General features: G+C 35.2%; 3 protein-coding genes and 1 long non-coding RNA gene across 4 annotated transcripts; all 4 read left to right on the top strand.

Moving 5' to 3' along the window:
- The first annotated feature begins 1014 nt into the window (after positions 1-1014).
- LOC141362752 (myelin-oligodendrocyte glycoprotein-like) lies at positions 1015-1819 on the top strand. Its single transcript, XM_073864968.1, has 2 exons — positions 1015-1214; positions 1440-1819. Exons 1-2 carry the CDS (start codon positions 1157-1159, stop codon positions 1817-1819), a joined length of 438 nt encoding a protein of 145 aa, XP_073721069.1. The 5' UTR covers positions 1015-1156.
- Positions 1820-1959: 140 nt separating this feature from the next.
- Positions 1960-2890, top strand: LOC141362895 (uncharacterized). The gene is made up of 3 exons (XR_012368469.1): positions 1960-2226; positions 2363-2470; positions 2858-2890. It is a non-coding gene; the product is annotated as an uncharacterized lncRNA (long non-coding RNA).
- A 2160-nt stretch (positions 2891-5050) lies between these two features.
- Positions 5051-7352, top strand: LOC141362751 (zinc finger protein RFP-like; the record flags this gene model as incomplete). The annotated part of the gene is made up of 3 exons (XM_073864967.1): positions 5051-5069; positions 5715-5741; positions 6055-7352. Coding segments are annotated over 3 exons (597 nt in total), but the record flags the coding sequence as incomplete, so codon positions are not given.
- A 14137-nt stretch (positions 7353-21489) lies between these two features.
- LOC141362893 (E3 ubiquitin-protein ligase TRIM39-like) lies at positions 21490-23411 on the top strand. The gene is made up of 3 exons (XM_073865157.1): positions 21490-21573; positions 21691-21717; positions 21828-23411. Exons 1-3 carry the CDS (start codon positions 21546-21548, stop codon positions 22349-22351), a joined length of 579 nt encoding a protein of 192 aa, XP_073721258.1. The 5' UTR covers positions 21490-21545; the 3' UTR covers positions 22352-23411.
- Positions 23412-24561: the final 1150 nt, after the last annotated feature.

Below are 24561 nucleotides of genomic sequence, written 5' to 3'. Positions count from 1 at the left end.
ATGAGATACCAGACACAATGATGTTTCCAAGGAACTTATAAAACCATTTCATACAGGTTAAAGATCTTAAGTTACATTAAACGCTCTGAAAAAAGAACATATTTGGAGTCTTTGAAGATGAACTGAATCTCACTCCAGCTGTGGGCTTCAGAATTACCAAACAAACTGTGTGCTGTCAAAAGTTTTGATATCTGTGGCACTGAAATGTCAGACAGCACATAATCTTCTAAAAAATTAATTTACTTCATATCAAATATAATTCAAGTTATTGGCATATTATATGGTGTAAAAAGCAAGCTGAACATTTAGGTGTTTTGTATGAGATTCTTTTGTTTTGAGTTTTGTTGTTTGTCCTTTTTATAAGTAAATAAGATTTCATTTACTGTCAGGGCAAAATGTATGGTGTTGGGAAGAGAGTAGGCTATTTGTATGTTCATATGAATTATTTGACAAATACAATAAAACCTGTATTTTTATTATTTATAAGGAAATCAATATTTCTTTTACATTTATGACTGCAAACCTTCAAATTTAGATAGCTTAGTTTATGTCATAGCAAATATTGACCCATGAAACAGTAAGAAAATTACCATCCCAGACCTAAAACACCACAAATTCCTGTTAAACCCTTGGGGGTGGTTTCCCGGACAGGGATTAGCTTAAGCCAGGACTAGACCTTAGTTTAATTAGGAAATATAACTAGTTTTAACAAACATCCCTTATTAAAAACATTACTTGAGTGCATTTTAAGGAAAAACAAATGGCACTGATGTATTTTAAGATATGTCAGTGCAAGTTATTTTCAGTTTGGACAGCTCTTAAATTTATTTTAGTCTAAAACTAATCTAATCCCTGTCCGGGAAACCGCCCCTTGAAGCTTAAAGATTTTAGTCCACACACCGAGAGAAAATGAATTCAGATTCCTGTTTATCAGAATAATGGGAGGAGCAGTGTGAGCACTTCAGGTGTATGAGATCAGAAGTGAAAGTAGAATTAAACAAGTTACTGCTTGATCACACAAACGCTCATAAACAGAATTTATTAAGACGCCGTAGACGATTGTGAACAAACTTGTTTGTATTTGTTTTTGTAAAAGTTTTGTGTCTAAAAACATTTTTCATTTTGTCATGTTTCTAAGAAGCTGTGTTTTGGAGTGATGGAGTTCATTTGTGTGACTCTGATGATTATTATTGGAATTACAGACTCAACAGCAGGTAAATATTCACATATTATCAATATAATATAAACTTTTTGTTGTTAAAACTGTCTAAAAGTAGACAATAAAAGCTGATAATAGAAGAATGTTTACAAGCCCATTGTTACAAACAATGACAATTCATTTATTTTTCATGAATGGTTACTTTAATTTTAACATGATGATGAAACCACACAACACCTCTCTGACAGCAGATTTCAGACCTGTTTTCTGTCTCTTATAGATCAGTTTGCTGTTGTTGGACCTGTTGATCCTCTCCTCGCTGTATCTGGTGAAGATGTGATTCTGCCCTGTTCTCTTAAACCCAACATCAGTGCTGTAAACATGAGAGTCGAGTGGTTTAGACTTGATCTCAAAGACTCAGTAGTTCATCTCTATGAAGATCATGAAGACAAAAACACAAATCAGCTTCAGTCGTACAGAGGAAGAACTGAAGTGTTTAAAGATGAACTACAGAAAGGAAACACATCACTTAAACTCTCAAGAGTTCAGATCTCTGATGAAGGATTTTATAAGTGTTTTATTCAGTCCAAATCCAGGAGTGATGACATCACTGTTGATCTCAGAGTTGAAGGTGAGCAAAATCCTGAAAACCAACATTGAACAAGATTTATTTTTCTTATAAGTAATGTTCAGTATTGGTTTTAGTGCTTGTATGTTGTCATAATCACAACAAGCCAAAAGACATTTTATAAAATAATCACTAAATTTATGTTTTTCATTCTTGGCACGTGTAGCTATAGGTAGTCATCCACTCATCACTGTAGATGGATTTGATGGTTCTGGTGGACTTCATATTCAGTGTGAATCTAAAGGTTGGTACCCTGAACCTGAACTTGTGTGGCTGGACAGTGAAGGAGTCACTTTGACATCTGAAACTACAGACAAACAGAGAGAGACAGATGGATTCAGAGTGAAACACATGATCACTGTATATAACAGAGACAGTAAATATCACTGTAGAGTCAAACTGAGACATCACATGATGGAGACTGAGATTATTACATCAAGTAAGTACACAAACACTGATTCTGAGTATGTTGTTTATTTTGTCTGATGATGATTTGATGCAGTAATACATGAAAATATTCATAATTCAAGTGAATATAATCAATGATATTAGATAAAGAGAGTTTTGTTTTACAGGTAAAATGTTTAACTCTTGGAGGACATTAATGATCTTGATTTCTTTTGTATCTGTGCTCGGTGTGATCGCTGTAATATTGATCGCTGTGTTCATCTATAGACACAGAGGTAACATTCATGTTTGTTATATTTATTATAATGTATGTATGTACTGTATATAGTGTGACCTAAGGTTGGTTAGATTTAAAGAAATGTTGTTTCTTGTTATCTCATCAGTTAGTGGAGTTCAGTGTGAAGTTTTTCAGGTTTAGATTTACTTCATCTTTAACTGAACACACAGTGATTTGAGATTTCACTTCAAGCGCTTAGTCAAGACTTTATATTTATCAAACAGTTTTATCATCTGTGTTGTGTGGAGTAAACTAAACTGCATATCTTGTAAAGAGATCACAGTGTCAAGTGGACAAATCAAAATTTAAACCAAAAAATAATCTTATAAAATAATGTTGTATGTTTGTAGTTGTTATAAAAAATATAATTGTGTCATTTTTCTAGAAGTTCCACGTGAAAAGAAGAGAATAAAAAATGGTAATTAAGCTTATATTTTATTATTAATTTTCATGTGTTTTGTGTTTATTTAAAAACTGTGTTAAACATATTTACAGTGTAGAGTAATAAATGTGCGTGAATTACACTTAACATGAAGTTGAATCAATAACACAAGACTGAAGACAAGAATCACTGCCCAGTGTGAACTTCAAGCTGTATTGTAATTGTGTGAATTATATAAAGTTATAAAGAGTATTTCTAACAGTCTTGATGTTCACAGTTCACAATAAGACAAACATCATGATTTAAAGCTGTTTGCTGTCTTAGGTCCTGGACTGTGTGTTGTCATTTACAGTAAACATTTATCAGGAGTTGTGCGGTCATCTGTACTTCAAGCTTAACAGAAGAAGATAAAACAGTTTCTGTAGTGACCCATGAGTCCTGATCTCAACCTGACTGAGATACTTTAACATCATCTCAAATAAAATTACATCTCAGTTATATTGATGAACATAAAGAGATTAATATGTAAAGAGGATCAGTGCAGAAATATTATTGACTCTTGTGTTGATCTGAAGCTGAAATAATCACTCAATACATGAAACACTCAGTGAATATTACTGCTGATAAAAGAGAGAAACTCAGTCATTATGATCAAGAGTTCACAAACTTTATCCACCTGCACTGTAAATGTTTACACAAACATCTGTGTGTCTGTTGTGTGATTTAAGTTTAGATGATCAGATCAAATTCTGATAAACAACAAACAAACAAACATTAAATCATTCATTAAAACATGACAACATATTTAAATGTTTCTGTTTGTAGGGGAGAGCGGGGTATGTTGTCACACTTTTCACACTGTCTAACATTTACTGAGCACCATACATCAAAATGGTATAAATCTCATACCAAATGAAAGAAGGAAGTCTTGGGCACATATGTTGTATTCATAACATCTTTATATCTTATCTCATTACAGAGTTGTAGACTGTTGAATAGTGACTGTGCACTTGTGACAATTTGCCCCATCGGAGGGTAAGTTGTCACACTAGGGCGGGTAAGTTGTCACACTAGATTATCTAAAAATAAGAACACAACTACTTAATTGTGAATATTGATTTTAATTTTTAAACTCAAACCAAACTGGAAATATAAACATCCGTGCCTGGAGAATCTGGAAAAACAATTATTTCAATCCAAATAATGCACATTTCAATTAAGTGGCAAGACCACTTTACTTTGAACTTTGGTTCAAATGTTCTATGGCTTTCACATAAAACCAGATAACTGAATGGAACGCTGCAGATAACTTGCTTAACTTAACATGTTTAACCTCTGAACAAAACAGATGCCCTGTATGACTAATAGGACTCATCTCCAGAATCACAATTCTGACACACATAAATTGCCTGGCCTGAGGTGCAAGCATCATGGGCCCAATTGTTGCATTTTACACATTTTACCCAGGTCTCCTTTGGACGACTCTTTGAAAATGGCTCTACACAGACGAGGCAGAAGCACTCTTCATCATCTGATGATGACTCTTGCATGATTTTTCTTCTTTTAGCTGCCTTGTTTTTCATAGGTCCAGATTTCTGCTTCCCTTTCTTTTGAAACAGCTTTTTGCTAGATTGAGGCTTATTCTTTTCTATATCATGTTTTCTGAGCATGTTCGATGTGTTTGTTTGTACAGGGGCAAGTTGTCAGATGTGACGACTTGCCCCAAAGTCATTGAGACAACTTGCCCCATACTTACTTGTGTGCTAATGTTGTCTAAATCTCAAGTTTAGCTCATCATATCACTTTAGCTAAAGTATCAAAAGACACTTTACGGTCTCCTCTATTTTGTGCAAAATAATCATTTTAAACATTCACACCTAACAAAGTTGTATTGCATAAAATGTGATTTTTTTTTACTTTTTAAGCAGAAAAATAAGAAAATTGTGCTAACCTCAGATTACAGTGATCTTGACCACATGTGAACAGGAAGTTGACTATAGAAGAAGAAGTCACATAAAGTGGCTATTTGATTTTTGAGATAGAGCCTCTAGTGTTGGAGTTATTAACAGTGTGACAACTTACCCGTGTGACAACTTACCCCGCTCTCCCCTACTTGTTGTTTTAACTTTAATTTAATTTTGTTGTGTATATCTATATTCTCTTTACAACTTAAACTCTCTAGAACGTCAAACACTTTCACTGGCTGTAGAAACTGGTAGGTTTATTTTCAATGTCTTTATCAAATTATTAATTATTAGACAAACTTTCATTTGCAATCAAATTTAACACACTGTCCCCTGGTTTCACAGACAAGCCTTTAGACAACACTGTAAAATATTTGCTAATTATGCAGCTGGTTGCCAGTAAGTTACTGTAGAAGATAAAGACTGAACATTTTTAATGTTCATTTAACTTTAAACAAACTGTTGCCAGTAAATAACATAAATGTAAAATCTACAGTAAATTACTGGCAGCTGTATTACTGTAATTTCTACAGAATTTTTTTACAGTGAAGTCTTAGACTAAAACATACGTTTGAGGTGTCTTAACTGAAAATAACTTACACATACAGATCTTAAAATATGCCAGTGTCATTGATTTATCTCAGGATACATATCAGTAATACCATTTTCTAAGACATGTTAATAAAAGATGTTTAAACGTCTTAATTTAACTAAAGGCCTAGTCCTGGCTTTACTCTAGCTAAGCCTTGTCTGTGAAACTGGGCCAGTGTGTCATATCATATGTAAGTAAAACAGATTTATAAGATTTTACTGTGGATGTTTTAATCTCATTCTTAATCTTAAGTATAATTGTGTTATGATCTCTGTTTAACTCTTTACTGTCTGTCTGTTTTTAGTGAAATCGCTGTTAAGGAGATATGCAGGTAAGTTAAAGTTTGATGACATTATTAAAGTGTTATAGATCTACAGCTGTTAGATGAGACTGTATGTGGTTTTATTGACTCATTGAACTTGTTTGTTATCATCTTTATATTTTTCATCTGTGTTCATTTGTTGTTATATATTGTTTAGATTTGTCTTGTTTTCTTTCAGTTAATTTTCTCTATGCAGTGTGTTTATGTTTATTTATTTCTCTGTAAAGTGATGTTGTGTTCTAGAAAGACACAAACTAATAATATTATTATCATCATTATTACAACATTCATCTATAAAGCAGAAATCTCAATATTTTAACAGTGAATGTGACTCTGGATCCTGATTCAGCTTATCAACATCTCATTGTGTCTGATGATGGGAAACAAGTGAGATATGAAGAGCAATCAGAAACAGTGAAGGATGAAGATCAAAAGTCAAATAACAAGTTTGAGAAACGTGCATGTGTTCTTGGAAATAAAGGATTCACTTCAGTGTGTTTTTACTATGAGGTGGAGGTGAAGGGGTTAAGTAGGTGGTTTGTGGGTGTGGCCAGAGAATCTGTTAAGAGGAAGGGGTGGATCAGACTGAATCCTGAGAATGGATACTGGATGTCTGGTTCGAGATATGGAGGGTATTGGGCTAGTGAGGGTCCATCATCTGTTTATCTTTCCTTGAGTGTGGCGCCTCAGAGAGTCGGGGTGTTTGTGGATTATGAGGAGGGTCGAGTCTCTTTTTATGATGTGGAGTCTATGTGTCATATCTACTCTTTTACTGATCAATCTTTTAATGAGAAACTATATCCTGTTTTTTCTTTAAGTTATGATTTTTCTAAAAACTCCTCAAAAGCACCACTTATCATCTGTGATTTCTAAGGAGATTTGATCTAAAAATATAAATCCCCTACTTAAGTTATTTTTGAAACTTTGAATGGTATTATACACAGGGATGTTTGTCTAATTTTCAGAAACATGTGATGATAAATGATGATGGTCGTTTTTTGTCCCCTAAGAGAAACTAGTTTTGTGCATACAGTACATACATGTGATGCTGTATAACAATCAAACACATGAATAACAATCACACAGTCGTGTCATTCATCAGTTTCATGGTCATAAGAACAAAAGAGGTTTTATCTTTAACATATGTGATCTTGTCTGTGAAAACCCAACTAAAGTCATTGAAATAATGTCTATAACTGCAGTGGAAAGATTTGTTGGTTGTTGTGATGAGAATACTTTTCAGATGAATGTTAATAAAACTGAGGAGGTGATCACAGACCCCAGATCAGTGGAAGACAGGAGCTCTGTTGTTGTTTACAGTCACGACATTAATCAGGTTGCTTCCTATACTGTAAATATTTGGAGGTCCACATCGACAGTGAGCTTCAGTGGTATAAACATGTGTTAAGTGTTTGTATACAAGAGTTCATTAGCGTCTAGACATTTAAGGAAGATTACAATTATTTATAGTGAGCAGTAATGTTGTATATATTTTATAAAGCTACAATAGAACTTATTTTGTGATATGAAATTATTGTCTGGTTTGGGAGTTTAATGTTTAAAATGAAAACTCAAATAAATAATCTGTCGAGCGTGTCAGGGAAAATCATTAAAAAACAGAAGCTCAGATATTTTTGATCAGTCCATCATACAGCAGATTAATAAACTCTTAATAAACTCTTCACATGTGTTCAACTCTGAGTGATGTGTAAGAGATTATTGTGTCCTGTTATGTAGACATAATTAATATAAACATTCATTTATTTCACAGTAACACTGATAATAGACTTACTGTATATAGTAACTTGTGTAACTAAAGGCTGTGTGTTTTATATTTTCCCATTTTGGTAATGCATTATAATGGTATTGTTTTTTAAGGAAAGTGATGCTGATGTATGTGTGACAGTTGTATGTTTGAATGATGGCTGTATGTTGTGAGTTGTGTTTTTTTTTTTTGCAGCAGTGTTTCTCTTGTCTGAGACAATAACGTCACCTTGACCTTGAAGTGTATAAACATCATCCAGATGAGTGTAGTTCAGATTCTGGATTGAGCACACCTTTAGAAGGGTTCAGAGTAGTTTTCCTTACATGTTTGATTCATTAAAGGCATTAAAACAGCTGTGTAACCATCATAGCAACACTAAAGAGTCTCTGGACAAAGTACATTTTATCTAAAGTGTAGTGATCGTCACACAGGACACCAATTGTGTTGTACACAAGACTCTAGAGGTGTTATTAGTTTTGGTCACGTTAACTCATTGTGTGTGTGTGTGTGTGTGTGTGTGTGTGTGTGTGTGTGTGTGTGTGTGTGTGTGTGTGTGTGTGTGTGTGTGTGTGTGTGTGTGTGTGTGTGTGTGTGTGTGTGTGTTGAACTCACTGAATGGGTTAAATGAAGAGGTCACATTCCAACTATGGGTTAAATTGGCCATTCTGACCCTTTAACTTATGTAGGATGATTTTATGTAGAACACACACACACACACACACACACACACACACACACACAAATGTTAGCTGGGCTTTTGCAGATCGGGTCAAAACATTTCAGTATTTAATTTTTTTACCATTTGATACAAATTTTCTTTCTATTTTCTTTTCACTATTCCAATTTAAAAAATGATCATGTTTACCAAAAAGTCTGAGCTTTTGTGTCAATTTTTCCACATAATGATGTACAACACTTCAAAGCTTAATCTAATGTAGCCCTATGAGATCATATTAAATGGGTGAAGTCATTAAAAAATTATCATTACCGCAACATGATATTACATTAACAAATTTACAAAATCATGTTTCAGTTATGAGAACTAAAAAGTTGTCTAGGTACTATGACAAACAAAATTTTAACTTTTATCTGGAGAGAAAAAATAAGAACTGCTTACCTGGTAGCCATCTTGTGTGTCACAGTCAATTATGTCCCTTCCAACTATTTTTTTAAAATGTTAGTTCCTTAAAGGTGACATAGAATGATTGAATGGGGTATTTATCCTTGTTCTGTGATGTGACATGTAGACAAAAAAAAAATGTTGTGTGTGTCTGTAATGCCTTAGAAGCTTCCTAAAAACCTCTCTCAGATAGCTCTATTAGGGTGGGGGATTTTAAACAAGTGGTTTTGCACCTATTTGGCTCCCCCTACTGGCTTAACTTGCAATCTCATTACTGATTGGCTGACTTTGCTGCCACTCAAAAATGTAGCCAATTATTTTAAAGTGGAGGGGCAGTTAGATGCCTGTGATGTCATAAGCATCAGTTTTTCAGATTGGGCCATTTTCTGGCTGACATTTTTAAAAGAGGAATTTCTATGAGACTGAAGGTGCGTTCCATTCGACCGTAAGTGGACTGCGAAGTGGACTTCACAGGGTATTCCGCCATCTTAAGTGAGATTCCAATCCGAAGGGAGCGAACATGTTCAGTTCGAAGGGCACTGAGCACGGCATAGGGAATCAGGGAACATCGATACATCACTTCACAGGAAGTGGAGAGCGATAATCACCCAACTGTCATTGCGCGCATCACGTGATCACCAGTCAGAACGGTCAGACCGCTATGCAATTATATGACAATCGTTTAAAAACACACATATATACACATAATTAACCAAATAAAAGTTTACTTTCATATTTGCATGACAGTTACAGCAGGGCTTCAATTCTGTTAATAGTCAAGTAATAGCAGCAGTAGTCAATTAAAGTGTATAATAAACATAAGTTTTTCATTACGTAGTACTCAATGTTTTTTTATTGTATAGTGTACATATTTTAAATGTGATAGCAAATAAAAATTAAAATATGAAATGTAGTCCTATATAAATGTATGTTATATCAATCTGCGCGACCCCGTCGTTGACTTCTTTGATGACGTTTGCAGGCCGTTCCAAATGAGCGGTTATTGTCCGTGAAGTCCACTGCAACTGATATACCGTGCTCAGGGAGTAGGGAGCAGTGAACACTCCGCAGGGACCCTGTCGAATGGAACGCACCTTGAGATTTTTAGCATGCCTAGCACTTTTTGTATGTTAGTGAATGCAGGTAGACTATAATTATTCAACAAAGACAAGGTAAAAATGGTTTTTCATTCTCTGTCCCCTTTAAGGGCTTATACAATTATTGAAAATTGTTGCGGAGGATGAAAAAACTGGGTCTTGGACACATTAATATTCCTTATTATTGTCTCTCCATTTACCAATGATCACCAAATACCACATGTTTCTTTACTATAAATGTTTATAGTATAACATGCACTGGCTTTTAATGTCTAGCAATTGTCGTGACACTATGTGTATTTTTGTGTATTTATATATTTCTTGTTGAAGGTTTTTATTTACTGTTTTTATTGTTTTGTTTTTATTGGAAAGCACTTTGGTTCACCTTGAGTGTTGTAAAGGGCTGTATAAATAAATGTTGATTGATTGATTGATTGATTGATTGATTGATTGATTGATTGATTGATTGATTGAAGCTTTTTATTTTTTAGATTTTTAAATTATAAATATTTCCGTCTCAAAGAACCCAAATCCAGTCATGGACTCTTTGCGGTAATGAAAATGTTCCCCTTAAATGTGGCAAAACTACAAAATTGGTTTGTACGATGTCATCTGAAATCATGTGCAAAATAGTACATGAAGAGATGTTTGTAACTGTATGCTTCGGTGCAAGCTATTAGTAAATCTGCCCCTTCATCTAATAACACACATATTTAACTTTTCCAAATGATTATTGGTCAATCTCAGGTATTGGAGAATGGAGAAATTTTGGTAAAAGGACTTAAAGTAACAGGACTAGCATAGATGTAGCAAATAAATGAAATATTGCTGAATTAAATATGTGCTAATAGCATGAAGACTGAGCAAATTCTAGTGATTTACCATTTTTTTATTTTAAAGTAAACCGATAGCATCAAAGAAATAATATAGGTAACCGGACTGAACATTAAAGGAACAGTATGTAGGATTGTGGCTAAAACTGGTACTGCAATCACAAAACTTGTGGCTAAAACTGGTACTGCAATCACACAACTGGTGGCCAATACACAAAATGACAACATAAACATCAGTTGAGGGCTGCAACTTCACTTTTTAAATGACAATATCCTGGCCAGACCACTGTTGTGAGTGATATAAATATTTGAAATGAAAATGATTTCTTGATGTCTAGTGACATATCAGGGACATTTTATGATTAATTGATATAAATTTCTTACATACTGTTCCTTTAAGATTGATATTCACAGTCATAGCATCAATATAAAAGGGACTTTTGATCTTTACATGACCTTCAGAAGATCCAGATGATGTCACTTCGTTTTACAAATGTGACTTGTGGAATATTCCTAGATTTTCAGAGGGGTGAACGTGTTAGGTAGCCTGGGTGCCAGCCGATCTTAGCCCCGCCCACCACGATTTGAAATACGGGGAAGATCGGTCTGGGGATTCACCGTTGAGGAGCTACTATGAGAATATCAAAACAGGCCGACGAATTAAATTGTGAGGGCGGGCTTTATACGATGATTGACAGATAAACGCAGTAACGTAATGAACCACGTCACCAAAGAGCGCGTGTGTTGAATGGCTGCCGCAATAGAGTTCAGATGTGTGGATTCTGACATTGAGTCTGTTCTAAGATATCGACAGAGCATTGATTTTAAAAGAGGAACAGAGAAACGCGAGCAGGGCATTTGTTTATGTTTTTGCCGTCCTTCCTATGGGATCCGGCAAAGGTTGGTCGCAACTGAAATGGGCAACCTTATCATGGCGATGCAACTCTGCGTGCACGACGAGATGGATATAATTAGCGGTCGTTGCCAGCTTCTTTTCGGAAGCCCGGAGTCGTGGTTGCTGAATAAGTGGAGGGACATGCTAGGCTCCAATATTTTCAAGCCAACGTAGGGTATCGTCAGTCCCGGCGCCATGGGCGGGCTTTAGGGGGCCGGGCCCGCCCTGTGAGTCACTAGTGCCCGCCCTGGACGAACCTTCGGTCTCCCTTCACCTGTTCACCAGCTCCATGTTTTTATCAATAGGCCACTGTTATTAATTAAAAGTTATTGTTTTGTACATATATAACTCATGAATAAAAATAAAAATGTGTTTGGTCTGATTTAAAAATATATATATATATTAAACGAATTTGATTGGTTTGTCAGTAGTGAGCGCGGAAATGTTTGGTTATTTGCTAAGCGCGCCACCGCTTAATGTTAAGACACGATTGAGTGCTGCCTGCAGTGAGACTGACACGTTATGGATCTGCTGTTATCTTTCACTATTTTCGCTGCTGAAACAACAAAAACAGTCAACATTGCGTCTAAAATGTAAGTGGCTTAATATTAATTATTTGTAGTGAACTGTCATTAAATCTGTCACATTTTCAACCGTGATGTGATGCTGCTTAAAGGGACACTTCACCCATTTGCATAAAGCTTTGTATAGTTAGAACCCCAGTCATGTTTTTGAATGGTCATGCATCATTTTCTCAGTTGCCGCTGAGACTGGAGAAATACAGATTTCAGTGTTGCACTTCCTTCTTTCAATGATGTAAAAATCATCATTTTGCATCATTGAAAGAAGGAAGTCCAATATCTTTGTTGAGGGAGTGAGACTACAAACACCCCCTTTCTTGGTCAAATAGGCACCAAATTCTAAATGTATGTTACATTTCGATTACAAATATGACACACTTTAAATAAAGTTTAATGTTTCTATGGGTGAAATGCTCCTTTAACTGTATCATGTTATTAAAAAATCCACATTTTTACCGCAGTATGTTTAACCCACTTTGTTAACACACTTTGTGTTTGCTGTGCTTATTTGTTTAACTTTGCGTTTTTACATTATGCATTTCGGTCGCCATTGATTAAAGGATGCAGAATCATTATCGTGTTTTGGTTATTGTTATTGGTGTTTTTAATCAGACTAGGCTACTTCGGTCGAGTAAGTAAAATTCTCTTTCACTTGGCCTTTTAAAAAATCCACTTGTCTCTGATATTAACCGGACAAGCGTTGATGTCGAGCCCTGCGACGCGTTTTATTTGCGTTTAGATTGCTTCAGTAAGCTAGGTCCAATCTAGGTCCGCTTTTTTGTCCACTTAATGCATAATTAATGATATTATGCATTGCAGTGACGTTGCTCTCATTTGTGCCCCCCCCCTGAAAAATGAAATGCCCGTCCGTGAATTTGTGTCTGGCGCCGGGTCTGGGTATCGTCGTGGATGAAGTTCACCTAACGTACAAATGGTAAGAGATAGTCATACTCCATGACTTAGTAAATAATTCATGTTGTGATATTGTAGGACAGGTGTACAAGTTTTGTTTTTGGAGCTGGACCATAAAACAATAAAAAACACATTCTGTGTCTATTTTTGAGAGACCTGTTGTCTCTCTCCACAGGGGTCACGGATACCCAGGAACTGATCTGTATTTCACCCCCTCTCTCTTCTCCTTTAAGGTTTTGGTTACTGGAAATCAGAGGTGGGTAGAGTACCCAAAATCTGTACTCAAGTAAAAGTACAAGTACTTATACAAATATTTACTCAAGTAAAAGTAAAAGTAACAATCTAATTATTTACTTGAGTAAGAGTAAAAAAGTATTAGATGAAAAAACTACTCAAGTAGTTAGTTACTCGTTACTTCCGATCTGATTGAAAAGAAGCGTAAAATCCCTGAATTTCAGACTACTTGGAGGGCTTTTACAAACCTCTCCTTAAAAGTCTCATTGTTCTGCTTATATACTACTTATAAACCTAGGTTAAAGTAAAGCAGTCGTTCTCAGTCCTCCATCACCACATAACTTGTCATTAAAAAAAAATCTTAAACACACTTTTTCTGACAGTTAACTGTGTCTTTATTTTCACGTTCACAACAACATTTGGCTGCATCTGCCTTCAAACAAGCTTACAGTAAGCAAAAAAGAATGTGTGTGTCTGTTTGTTATCATGTTTTTATATGAATAGGTTATTTTCATTGACATTAATGTTCAATTAATCAACATAAGGAGCTTGATAAAATGCTTATTTTATAATTTCAAATGGAACTAATCTGTTTTTGCAAATCAACTCTACATTTATTATAATATATAAAACATGTTTCTTTAAAAACCTACTTTATTCTTTTATTTTTATAAGTATATAGATTCTTTAGGAAGGAATTAAATAAAATACAATCCAGTTTTTATTCGTATGTATTTTCTACATTTAAGTAAGGTGTCCGGGTTATGTGTAGGGGAGAACAGGCGAAAAGTACCATTTTTCAGAAGTTTTTTAAATTTTTAAAGATAATGTTTCAGACAGAGATATATTTTTGCTGTGGTCAGTAACTATCAATACCAGGTGGAATTTTGAACAAATGTAAAATGACTAGTATAATTTCACTTTGAACATAAGTGGTGAGTTGTTTTTTTTTAACACAACAAATGTAGATTTTCGTGTTACACTTGTTTTTATTAACTATACATGACTATGACCTCTTTAATATGTAACTGCAAACATATTTTGTAATTTATCTTTGTAAAAAAATAATGAAATTATATTTTCATTTTAAATTTCAGTTTTATCAAATGTTTCAAAAGCAACCAACAGTACAAACTTAAATTCAACAGTTTGAACACTATGAAAATTAAATTAAATAAAATTAGAATAATATAAGTGGTACAAAAGTAAGTGTTACCTTTCGTCCTGACAGGATCTCCTCACATTTAAACCCGATTTACTTTTATTTTGAAAAAGTCTTGAGAAGTCAAACTTCAGGATGTGTTAGTTAGAGCACTAAATAACCTGTAGATTGATGAAACGAGAAACATAACGCGTTATAAGAAAACAATGACCGCTTTTGGAATTTACTTATGGTTGAAAACACCTTTCTGGATCTACACCCGGAAAATGGTGAGTAAATAACGCGATATTTGTCAGCTCTGTCAAGGGTTGCAAAGATGCTGTCATAGTTTGGGATGCAAATGTTATCAGTCCTCTGAGAAAATCGCTTTTTACTTTCGTCCAGCGTTACTTTTGCCCCGGTTTTCCCGTATTATTAATGCAAGACTTAATATTATGCTGTTCAATTTTAGTTTTATGGGGAAATGATATGGAAATGTGCAGATGTGAACGTGTGTTGTTTGTAAGGTTAGAGTAATTTTCATTGCTTGCACAAGAGCGCATATGACAAAAACAGTGCGTGAAATAATATTATAATAAGGCACTGCACAAAGTGACACGTACCGCCGTGTTGTTTCAGGTTGGAGCTTGAATTCCTGTATGCTGAGATGTCAGTTCGTTTTGGTGCACAAAGCATGCATCGCATTATGAAACTAATCTTTTTGACCTTTTGTAGTGTAAACATAGACCAAACTTGAGGCCACGCGTGATCTGCCTCCGATAGCTTGCATAGGTCATCCTCCGCTTCAGTCATCTCCTTTCATCTACGCGCGCTAAATGGTGATACGTAGCCACCCCTCGCAACACACGCAGCCTCTCTAACGTATCGCGAGACTTTCGAACAAGCCATATAAACTTAAAAAATAAAATATATTCATTAATTATTACCATTTGAAAGTAGCGTAGTAACGCCACCGAATGTAGCGAAGTAAAAGTACAGTTTTTTCATTAGAAATGTACTCGAGTAAGAGTAAAAAGTACACATCCTTAAATTTACTCTAAAAGTACTAGTTACCCAAAAAATGTACTCAAGTAAATGTAACGAAGTAAATGTAATTCGTTACTACCCACCTCTGCTGGAAATATACTAAACACATGTAACATTGGGTATATCATATGTTGTGATGCTACAAAGGTTTCATCTTCATGTTTGGTGTTGTTTTAAAGGTCATGGTGCGATGGTTAAAAAGGTCTAATTTCTATAATGTTAAGAGAAAGTATATCAAAGTTTAAAACTTAAGACATAATCTGTACTCCTGTGATGGGTGTCAACTCATGAGGAGATCTAGATTACAGATGGTTAACAGTCCCATTTGGTGCTCCTCTTCAGGTCATGAGAACCGACCAACCAAATCCTGATTTGAGATGTTACTATTCTTTGTCTCATTCTGTGTATATAAGGTGGCTTGGCAAGAGACTCGGGGAAGTATTCTTTAGTAAGAATCTTCCCCACACTTTGGGTGTGTGTATTCAGACATTATGGAAGTATTCTTCAGCAAGAAACTTCCCCACACTTTGTGTGTGTGTATTCAAACATTATGGGAGAAATCTTTAACAGAATCTTCTTACACCATTTTGGGTATATTATATTCATGATGGAAGTACTCTGTAGCCAGAGTGTCTATTGCCAAGTATGACTTTGTAACTTTTGCAACTGTTGATCATTTTAATTAATTGGAATTGAATCAAATTCTGTATGATATTGTTTAATTTATGTTTGAAGCTGAAACCTGCCTGGTATAATAAATTGTTACATTTGATTCATCTGAATTCTTCAGGAATTGTCTTGATTTATTTTAATTCTTTAATTCTAAATTATTATTTCCAGTAGATTAGAAGGAGTCTGATATTACCGCAGAATAAGTATGTCAGGATATTATCACACTGGTGTTTTGATGTTGAATGGAGCAGGTAGCACATTCACCAGGACTCTCAGATTTATGTTTATCACCTGCCTTAGCAAGTTGCATGATCGTGACTAAAGTAACTATTTTTATGACCGGAGCAAGCATGGGGCGGCCAGACATAAAAATATTAGTTTACCCGGTAACCTCTGACTAAGATCAGAACTGGCAATTTTGTGTCCGTGAGATGTACGCAAACGGCCGGCGTATGCTCTGTGCGATATCGGGTCCCTAATGAACGAATAACTAAGACTATGGGAATTTATAAATAATCAAACATCTAAATTATGATCAACAGATAATTGGAATAATGCACAAAATTCTTAGTATATTAAATTGGAGTCAGATTATAATTTAAACACAGAGATCAAAGAAATTAATTTAATCATGATATGGAATTATTCTTCTAGAAGCGCTGAGGAAGGAACGAACACGAGTCCCCTTCACCCACTCCACTTGTATCTGTCGTTGGGCTTGTGGGTGGTACCTTACAATATAAACGAAATGTTGTAAACATAGTAGGTGTTGATGTACATTTGCTAACTCGGACTTAGTATAATCACAATGTTAGTGTCATTGTAGCGAAATAACTAGCAGTTCGGTCAGGCTGCAAAGATGTAATTTCAACATACACTCCGTTGCTCTGATTGGTCGTAGGTCTATCCAATTGAGTGCAGAGGCATTTTTCGGTTGAGACACGCCTCATAATTATAGCTCAATGGAGCGGTATCAGACTCAAATTCTGACTAGAATTGAGTATGACAACGTCAGGCTACGTGTTAGGTACAGGGCTGAGTGAAATTCTGGGGACATAAAAATTATTAAATTTTTCCATTGGTAAAAATATGTAAATCAAAGATGGGATATAGACCTACACAAATATGCCAATAAAATGATATCTGAAGAATGTTATGCTTTATATTTAAAGGTAAAGTATAGAGATTGAGAGCAGTGATGGATAAAAATGCTGTTTTCCAGTGTTTTATGTAGTTTTTATTAATATTTTAAATTATAAAGTTTAGATTTGGTGTAAGATTAACATGCAGGACAATGCTTAACAATAACATTTATTTTAGAGTTTTCTTGCATGTTTGTCCAGAAATGGCACAAATTCGGTAGAATGGCCCACATGAAAATATTCTAAAAGTGAACTTTAATTGATATTAAGTGAAGGGGTTATAGGACCCAAGGGAGATGCAACTAGGTGTTGGGACGTCAGTGGAAAATTTTAATAAATCTATAGGGTAACATTTTGATTATTTGCTTTAACAATTTAAAAGGCATTTTTTAATGGCAACATTATGTTTTATAGTATTATTCATATTGCTTTGCCCAAACAGTGTAACTGGGTGTTTATACATAAAGATGTCCAGCTGGGTCTGTTTTCAAATGATGATCATATCTGAAAAAAAGCTTGACAGTCTCCTATTATATAGCACAACATTTGCATAGTAATAATGAAATAGTAAGTTTTATAAGTTTTCTTTTACAGGTAAAATGTTTAACTCTTGGAGGACATCAGTGGTCCTGATTTAATTTGCTGTTATATTCAGTGTGATCACTGGGATATTGATCGCTATGTTCATCTATAGACACAGAGGTAACATTCATGTTTGTTTTATTATGTTTACTTTTTCAGGTTTAGATTCACTTCATCTTCAACTGAGCACACAGTGATTTGAGATTTCACTTCTCATATTGTAGTGTTTAAAAGTCAATAATTTATACTTTTCAGACAGATTTATGATGTGTGCTGTAAACTGAACTGCACACATTATCATGTAAAGACATCACAGTGTCAAGTGGGCAAATCAAAGTTTAAACCAGACAATCTTATTAATGGAAAATAATGCATCTTTGTAGTTGTAAAGAAATAGCTTTATATCATTTCAATGTTTTTTTCCACTTCAGAAATACAGAGAAAGAAACTGAGTGAATACGAGAAACTAAAGAGTGAAGAGAGGAGACTAAAAAATTGTAATATTGGGTCTGATTCACTAAGCATGTGTACGCACAAATTTGTTCATAAAATGAACAGATTTTAACTTACAAATCATGATTCAACAAAAACTTTCATACTTAAATTTATTTTAAATGTATGCAAAAACTTAGACCACATGTGCACAATAATCATGAACAAGGAAAAAGAACCCAATAATATAAATCTGTGTTATATAATTTATATATTCTTTCCTTGTTCATGATTATTGCGCAAATGTGGTCTAAGTTTTTCTTACGTTTTTGGCTTAGTGGGCATTTTATTCCAAAAACTTTTATTTGAGGATGCAGCATTGAGATCCCACGAAAAGGAACATCTCTGTTACGCCTGTAACCTTTGTTCCCTAAAATAACTTGACATAACTCCTTGTGCCTGTAGCACTTGCTTAATTTTTTCCAGAAGCTGGCATATGTGGTTTTCCTATTTATACCCTCTGGTATCTGCCGTCACTTGTGACATCATCTCTCGTTGCTGATCAAATAGGAGCTAGTTTTATAAGTTAATTAGATGTGTGCATGCTAAAATTTCATATCATGACGCAGCGTCTCATTCCCTATCTCAGGGAACAAAGGATACAGTAGTCATCAAGATGTTTTCTATGTTAAGAGAATTAGTGCCGAAATACTATTGACTCTTGTGTTGATCTGAAGCTCAAATAATGGTCATTATGATCAAGAGTTTACACAAACATCTGTATTTCTATTGTGTGATTTAAGATTAAAAATCAGATCAAACTTGACAAAATAGTTACAGCAGGGAAAATAAGTATTTGACACATCAGCATTTTTATTAGTAATGTTGACACATAATTTCCACCAGATATAGCCATTAAAGGCAGGGTAGGCAGGAATTATCTAAAAAACTTTTTTACAAGTTTGTCTAAACTGTCTTTATATACAAATGAATATTTAAAATGTAAGTACTCTGAAAAAGAGAGTATAAAACTCGAGTGTCTGTAGACCTCTCACGACTGTGTTAAACACAGTTAATTATTTCCATCCGGGACGAAACATATGATTAGCTTGCTCAAATATCCCTCTCTCTCGCGACCATGGCTCCACCCGTTGCTATGGGATCTGCCCAGACATGCGCACACCGATTGATTTGAACGTGCACAAGGCAATAGGAAGAGCAAAAGTACAGCAGAGAAATAGCATTTACAACTCACAGTACCTGCATATCCAGTCAGCGAATGCAAAAAAGGAATAAACGAAGCAATCAAACGAGAGTAAATATCGCGTGGCTTTTCCTCGAGCCGATGATGCGGTAGCGGTATTGTCTGCGGAGTGTAGTCCTCGTCAGAGTCAACAATGCTTTCATCACAGAAACTCTTCCATGCAAAACACTGGCTGAGTGAGTACTAAAAGCCATCCGTTTATAAAAGCCATCTGTTTATATTCCTAGTGATAAAGTTAGGTGTATTATTACATGTGATTGTGACTTGATGTTATTACATGCACCGCGCTCCTTCCTCTCCGCTTGTCTGAGGTAATTCGCGCGTTCATGTGTTTTGGGGGCGTGGCTTAAGGAGAAACCCAGAAGGGAGGGGGTGGAGTGAATGGAAAAGTTAGCTGTGTTTAAAACAGTGCTGAGAGGTCTACAGACACTCGATTTTTATACTCTCTTTTTCAGAGTACTTACATTTTAATTATGTATTGATATATAAAGTCAGTTTAAACAAATTTGTAAAAAAGTTTTTTTAGATAATTCCTGCCTATCCTGCCTTTAAGCCAAATATTGAATTCATGCAAAGAAATCAGAACATTTAAGTTTACAACTTGAGTCATAATAATTAAAGGGAAATGACACAGGGAATAAGTATTGAACACATGAAGAGAACAAGGTGCAAAATGGCATAGAAAGCCATATGATCACCTGTAATCTGTCAGTATTGAGAGAGAAACCCTGCCCCCTATCAGTACTAATTGATATCAGCTGCTTTAGTCCTAATTGATGGCCTATAAAGGCTTCTCATTAACTAGGAGGCACACAAGAAAGACGTCATGATGGGTAAAAGCAAGAACTTTTTCGAGATCTATGTAATCTTATCGTTGAAAAGCATTTTGATGGGAATAGTTATAGGCGCATTTCCAGAATGCTGAATGTTCCTGTGAGCACTGTGGAGGCCATTATCTGGAAATGGAAAGAGCATCACTTCACCAAAAGCTGGCCATGATCAGGTGCTCCATGTAAGATCCCTGTCCGAGGAGTCCAAATGATAATCAGGAGAGTTCTCCAAGAGCCAAGAACCACCCAGACAGAACTTCAGGAAGACCTTGTATCAGCAGGTACTGTTGTTTCAAAGAAAACAATAAGCAATGCCCTGAACCGCCATGGCATCCATGCACACTCACCACGCAAGACTCCATTGCTGATGAAAAAGCATGTTGAGGCTCAGTTAAAGTTTGCAAAAGAGCATTTGGAGAAGCCTGTTGATTACTGGGAGACTATAGTATGGTCACATAAAAGCAAAATTGAACTTTTTGGCAGTCATTCTACACACCATGTTTGGAGAAGACATGGCACTGCCCACCACCCCAAGAATACCATACCAACAGTTAAGTTTGTGGGTGGAAGCATCAGGGTTTGGGGCTGCTTTTCAGTAAGGGGTACTGGCAGACTTCATATTATTCAAGGCAGGATGAATGGAGAAATGTACCAATTCTGGATAATCTGCTGCCATCTACAAGAAAGCTTCAAATGAAAAGAGGGTGGACATTTCAACAAGGCCAAAAAACAATGAAGTGGTCAGTCAATCAACTGACCTAAATCCCATAGAAAATCTATGGAGAGAACTGAAGATCAAAGTTCATAAAAGAGGCCCAGGAACCTTCAAGATTTAAAGACCATTTGTGTGAAAGAATGGGCCAGAATCACTCCTGAGCAATGCAGACGACTGGTCTCTCCATACAAGAGGCATCTAGAAGCGGTAATCACCAACAAAGTTTCTACGAAGTATTAAATAAAGTGTGTTCAATACTTATTCCCTGTGTCATTTGACTTTATTTATTATGACTCAACTTGTATACTTAAATGTTCTGATTTCTTTGTATGAATATTTGGCTTGACGGCTACATCTGGTGGAAATTTTGTGTCAATAGCCCACTTAGAAATCTCCTTACTGATACTGAAAATGCTGATGTGTCAAATACTTATTTTCCCCGCTGTAAATGCTTGTGTTAATAATTGTTATTTAAAGTTTAATTTTATTTTACTTAATCTCTTTTCTCTCCTCTTTACAACTTGAACTCTCTAGAATGTGAGAGACTTGCAATGATAGAGAAGGGGACTGTAGAAAGTTGTGAGTTTATTTTCATATCTTTATTCAATTATTAGATTTTACTATAAATGTTTTAATGTCATTCACAATCTTCTATTATGATCTCTGTTTAACGCTTTACTGGCTTTCTGTTTTTAGTGAAATCACTCTTAAGAAAATTTGCAGGTAAGTAAAGGCTTTATGACATCATTAAAGTGATATAGATCTACAGCTGTTAGACGAGACTATATGTGGTTTTCTTGACACACTGAATTTGTTTGTTATTATTTTATCAGTGAATGTGACCCTGGATTCCGATTCAGCTCATCCACATCTCATTGTGTCGGATGATGGGAAACAAGTGAGATATGAACAACAATCAGAAACAGTGAAGGATGGAGATCAAAAGTCAAATAACAAGTTTGATGAAGAGCTCTGTGTTCTTGGAAAGGAAGGATTCACCTCATGTTTTTACTATGAGGTGCAGGTGAAGGGGTTAAGTGAGTGGTTTGTGGGTGTGGCCAGAGAATCTGTTAAGAGGAAAGGGTTTGTAAGTCTGAATCCTGAGAAGGGATACTGGGTGGCTGGTTTGAGAGGAGGAAAGTATCAGGCTAGTGAGTATCCATATATTCCTATTTCTGTGAGCGTGAAGCCTCAGCGAGTCGGGGTGTTTGTGGATAATGATGAGGGTCGAGTCTCTTTTTATGATGTGGAGTCTATGTGTCATATCTACTCATTTACTGATCAATCTTTTAATAAGAAACTACATCCGATCTTTTGGCATAGTAACTCTGCACCACTCATCATCTGTGATCTCTGAGATTTAATCTAAATATAAAAATCCTCTCCTTAAGTTATTTGTGTAACTTGGAATGGTATTATACACAGGGACGTGCGTGTCATTTTCAGTAATATACATTTGATTCTGATCTGGTAGGCTCTGGCATAAAGCTTGTGGCACTGGAAAGCCTTGTTGACCGCTGTTCACTACTAAAGGACTGTAACAATCTTCTCAATAATGTCATGGGGAGTCAATTACCACCTGTTGAATCTGTGTCTAGTCAGATGAATTCAGCATTGAAAACACAACAAAGATTATTCAGTAAACTCTGCTCATTTTGGGGCCTATCATACAGCTAGGGTGGCCATTCGTGCCAGTTCCGCCAGACACATCCAGAACATGTTTTCGGGTTCGTTCTCCGGAAGTCGCGTTGTTCGACCGCATACGTCATTGAGGTTCTCACATTTCAGTTAAAATACATTAGAAAATTTAGATTTATTTCTTTTAAGACATACAATCATTGTAGTTTCATTCTTACCTTGAAATGTAACGGTTGCTTTTCTGAAATTAAACCCGAAATATTAAACCTTGATGATGTATGCGGTCGACCAACGCGACTTCCGGAGAACGAACCCGAAAACATGTTCGGGACGTGTCCGGCGGAACTGCCACGAATGGCCACCCTACATACACCTGGCCCAATGCAGCGAAAGTTTTATTTACTTTTCACTTTCAAGTCCTGCGCCACGATGTATACATACCACCTGCATTTGCACCCATTTGTGCGCCCATGACTGGTCTGAAACAGAAGTGTTTAGGCGCATTGTTGGTGCATTGCTATTTTAAGGGAACTGAAATGGATTGTGCCACTGACCAACTAAAATTTGATCTAAAGTCAATGGCACAATTTTTTTTTTTTAGTGTTAGGATTATGCACCTATAAATGGGAAGACAATATGCTTATTACACACACAACCATTTGTGACATGTGCTGGCAAAATGAGTCGGAATGAGCAAATTTTCAAAAAATTAGTTATTTATATTTTGGCATTCTCTATTAAACAAAAACTTTAAAAAAGTATGATTTGTTGAAATCTAATAAAAAATGACAGAGCTTCACTTGTTTGAAGTTGAAAAATCTAAATTACTGTATCCATATCTGATAATCACTGATAAAACAAATAGATTAGGCACACACAAACTCAAAAACAATATCTATAGGAAAATATATGTTTACATTTTTCTTTCTTTTATTGTTTGATTGACGTTGAAACAGATAGCTTTAAGATCTACTGTAATCTAATAACTAATATAATGTTACACATCAGATATATTTCCCCAACAGTTAACCAAACATTATGTAACATTTGATTTGATTTGATTTGATTTATTGGACAAAAAGTGAAATAACACATTTGTCAAGGATAACACAATAAAGTTAAAATAACTTATTTCCATTGTGGTCCTTGAAGTAAAACACAACTTCACTTCTAGTGCAAAGGAAGTAGGGGCATTGGCATTACAAATAAATAAACCACATGATCTAAAAAAAAACTTTTCCAGAATACCAACAAATACAATCACAATAAAATCCCTACAATATACAAAAAAATTCACATAACAGGTGAATTATCCCAGGTGAAAAAGTAGTACACTTCCATAGTGTACTTAAAGTGCTTTATTTTCACACACTAATTTTGTACTTAATATACTAAAAATTCATCTTTAGTACTTCTTAAGATCTTCTTAAGATCATCTAAGTGTACTTCACTGTGCTATTTTGAGACACCATAAATATGAACAAAAATGTATTTAAAAAATGTATTTAGGTACCACTTGTAGTAAACTTGAACCCATCTTTGTATGAAAGTTGATTTTTTTTAATACAGAGAGAGTATGTTAAAAGTGCATTTTAGTTCATATTCATGGTGTCTCAAAATAGCACAGTGAAGTACACTTAGATAATCTTAAGAACGTCTTAAGAAGTACGAAAGATGAATTTTTAGTATATTAAGTACAAAATTAGTGTGCGAAAATAAAGCACTTTAAGTACACTACACTCTAAAAACAAACGGTGCTATATAGCACCAAAAGTGGTTCTTTGCTCGTAATCATAGAAGAACCGTTTTTAGTGCCATATAGCACCGGTGAAGCACCAGTGAAGCACCTGTGTAGAACCATATAGTGCTTTGTAGAACCATATGTGGTGCTATAGTGGTGCTATATGCCCCATATATGGTTCTACACAG

This window comes from Misgurnus anguillicaudatus, unplaced genomic scaffold (assembly GCF_027580225.2).
Source record: "Misgurnus anguillicaudatus unplaced genomic scaffold, ASM2758022v2 HiC_scaffold_29, whole genome shotgun sequence".
Lineage (NCBI taxonomy): Eukaryota > Metazoa > Chordata > Actinopteri > Cypriniformes > Cobitidae > Misgurnus > Misgurnus anguillicaudatus.
This window is presented reverse-complemented; position numbering and strand designations above follow the sequence as displayed.

Excerpts from the sequence above, each read along its gene's own strand:
- LOC141362893 (XM_073865157.1), top strand. The coding sequence starts at position 21,546 with ATGATAGAGAAGGGGACTGTAGAAAGTT. Across the intron at positions 21,574-21,690 it reads GAAGGGGACTGTAGAAAGTT|TGAAATCACTCTTAAGAAAA; the intron begins GTGAGTTTATTT and ends TTCTGTTTTTAG. Across the intron at positions 21,718-21,827 it reads ACTCTTAAGAAAATTTGCAG|TGAATGTGACCCTGGATTCC; the intron begins GTAAGTAAAGGC and ends TTATTTTATCAG.
- LOC141362752 (XM_073864968.1), top strand. The coding sequence starts at position 1,157 with ATGGAGTTCATTTGTGTGACTCTGATGATTATTATTGGAATTACAGAC. Across the intron at positions 1,215-1,439 it reads AATTACAGACTCAACAGCAG|ATCAGTTTGCTGTTGTTGGA; the intron begins GTAAATATTCAC and ends TGTCTCTTATAG.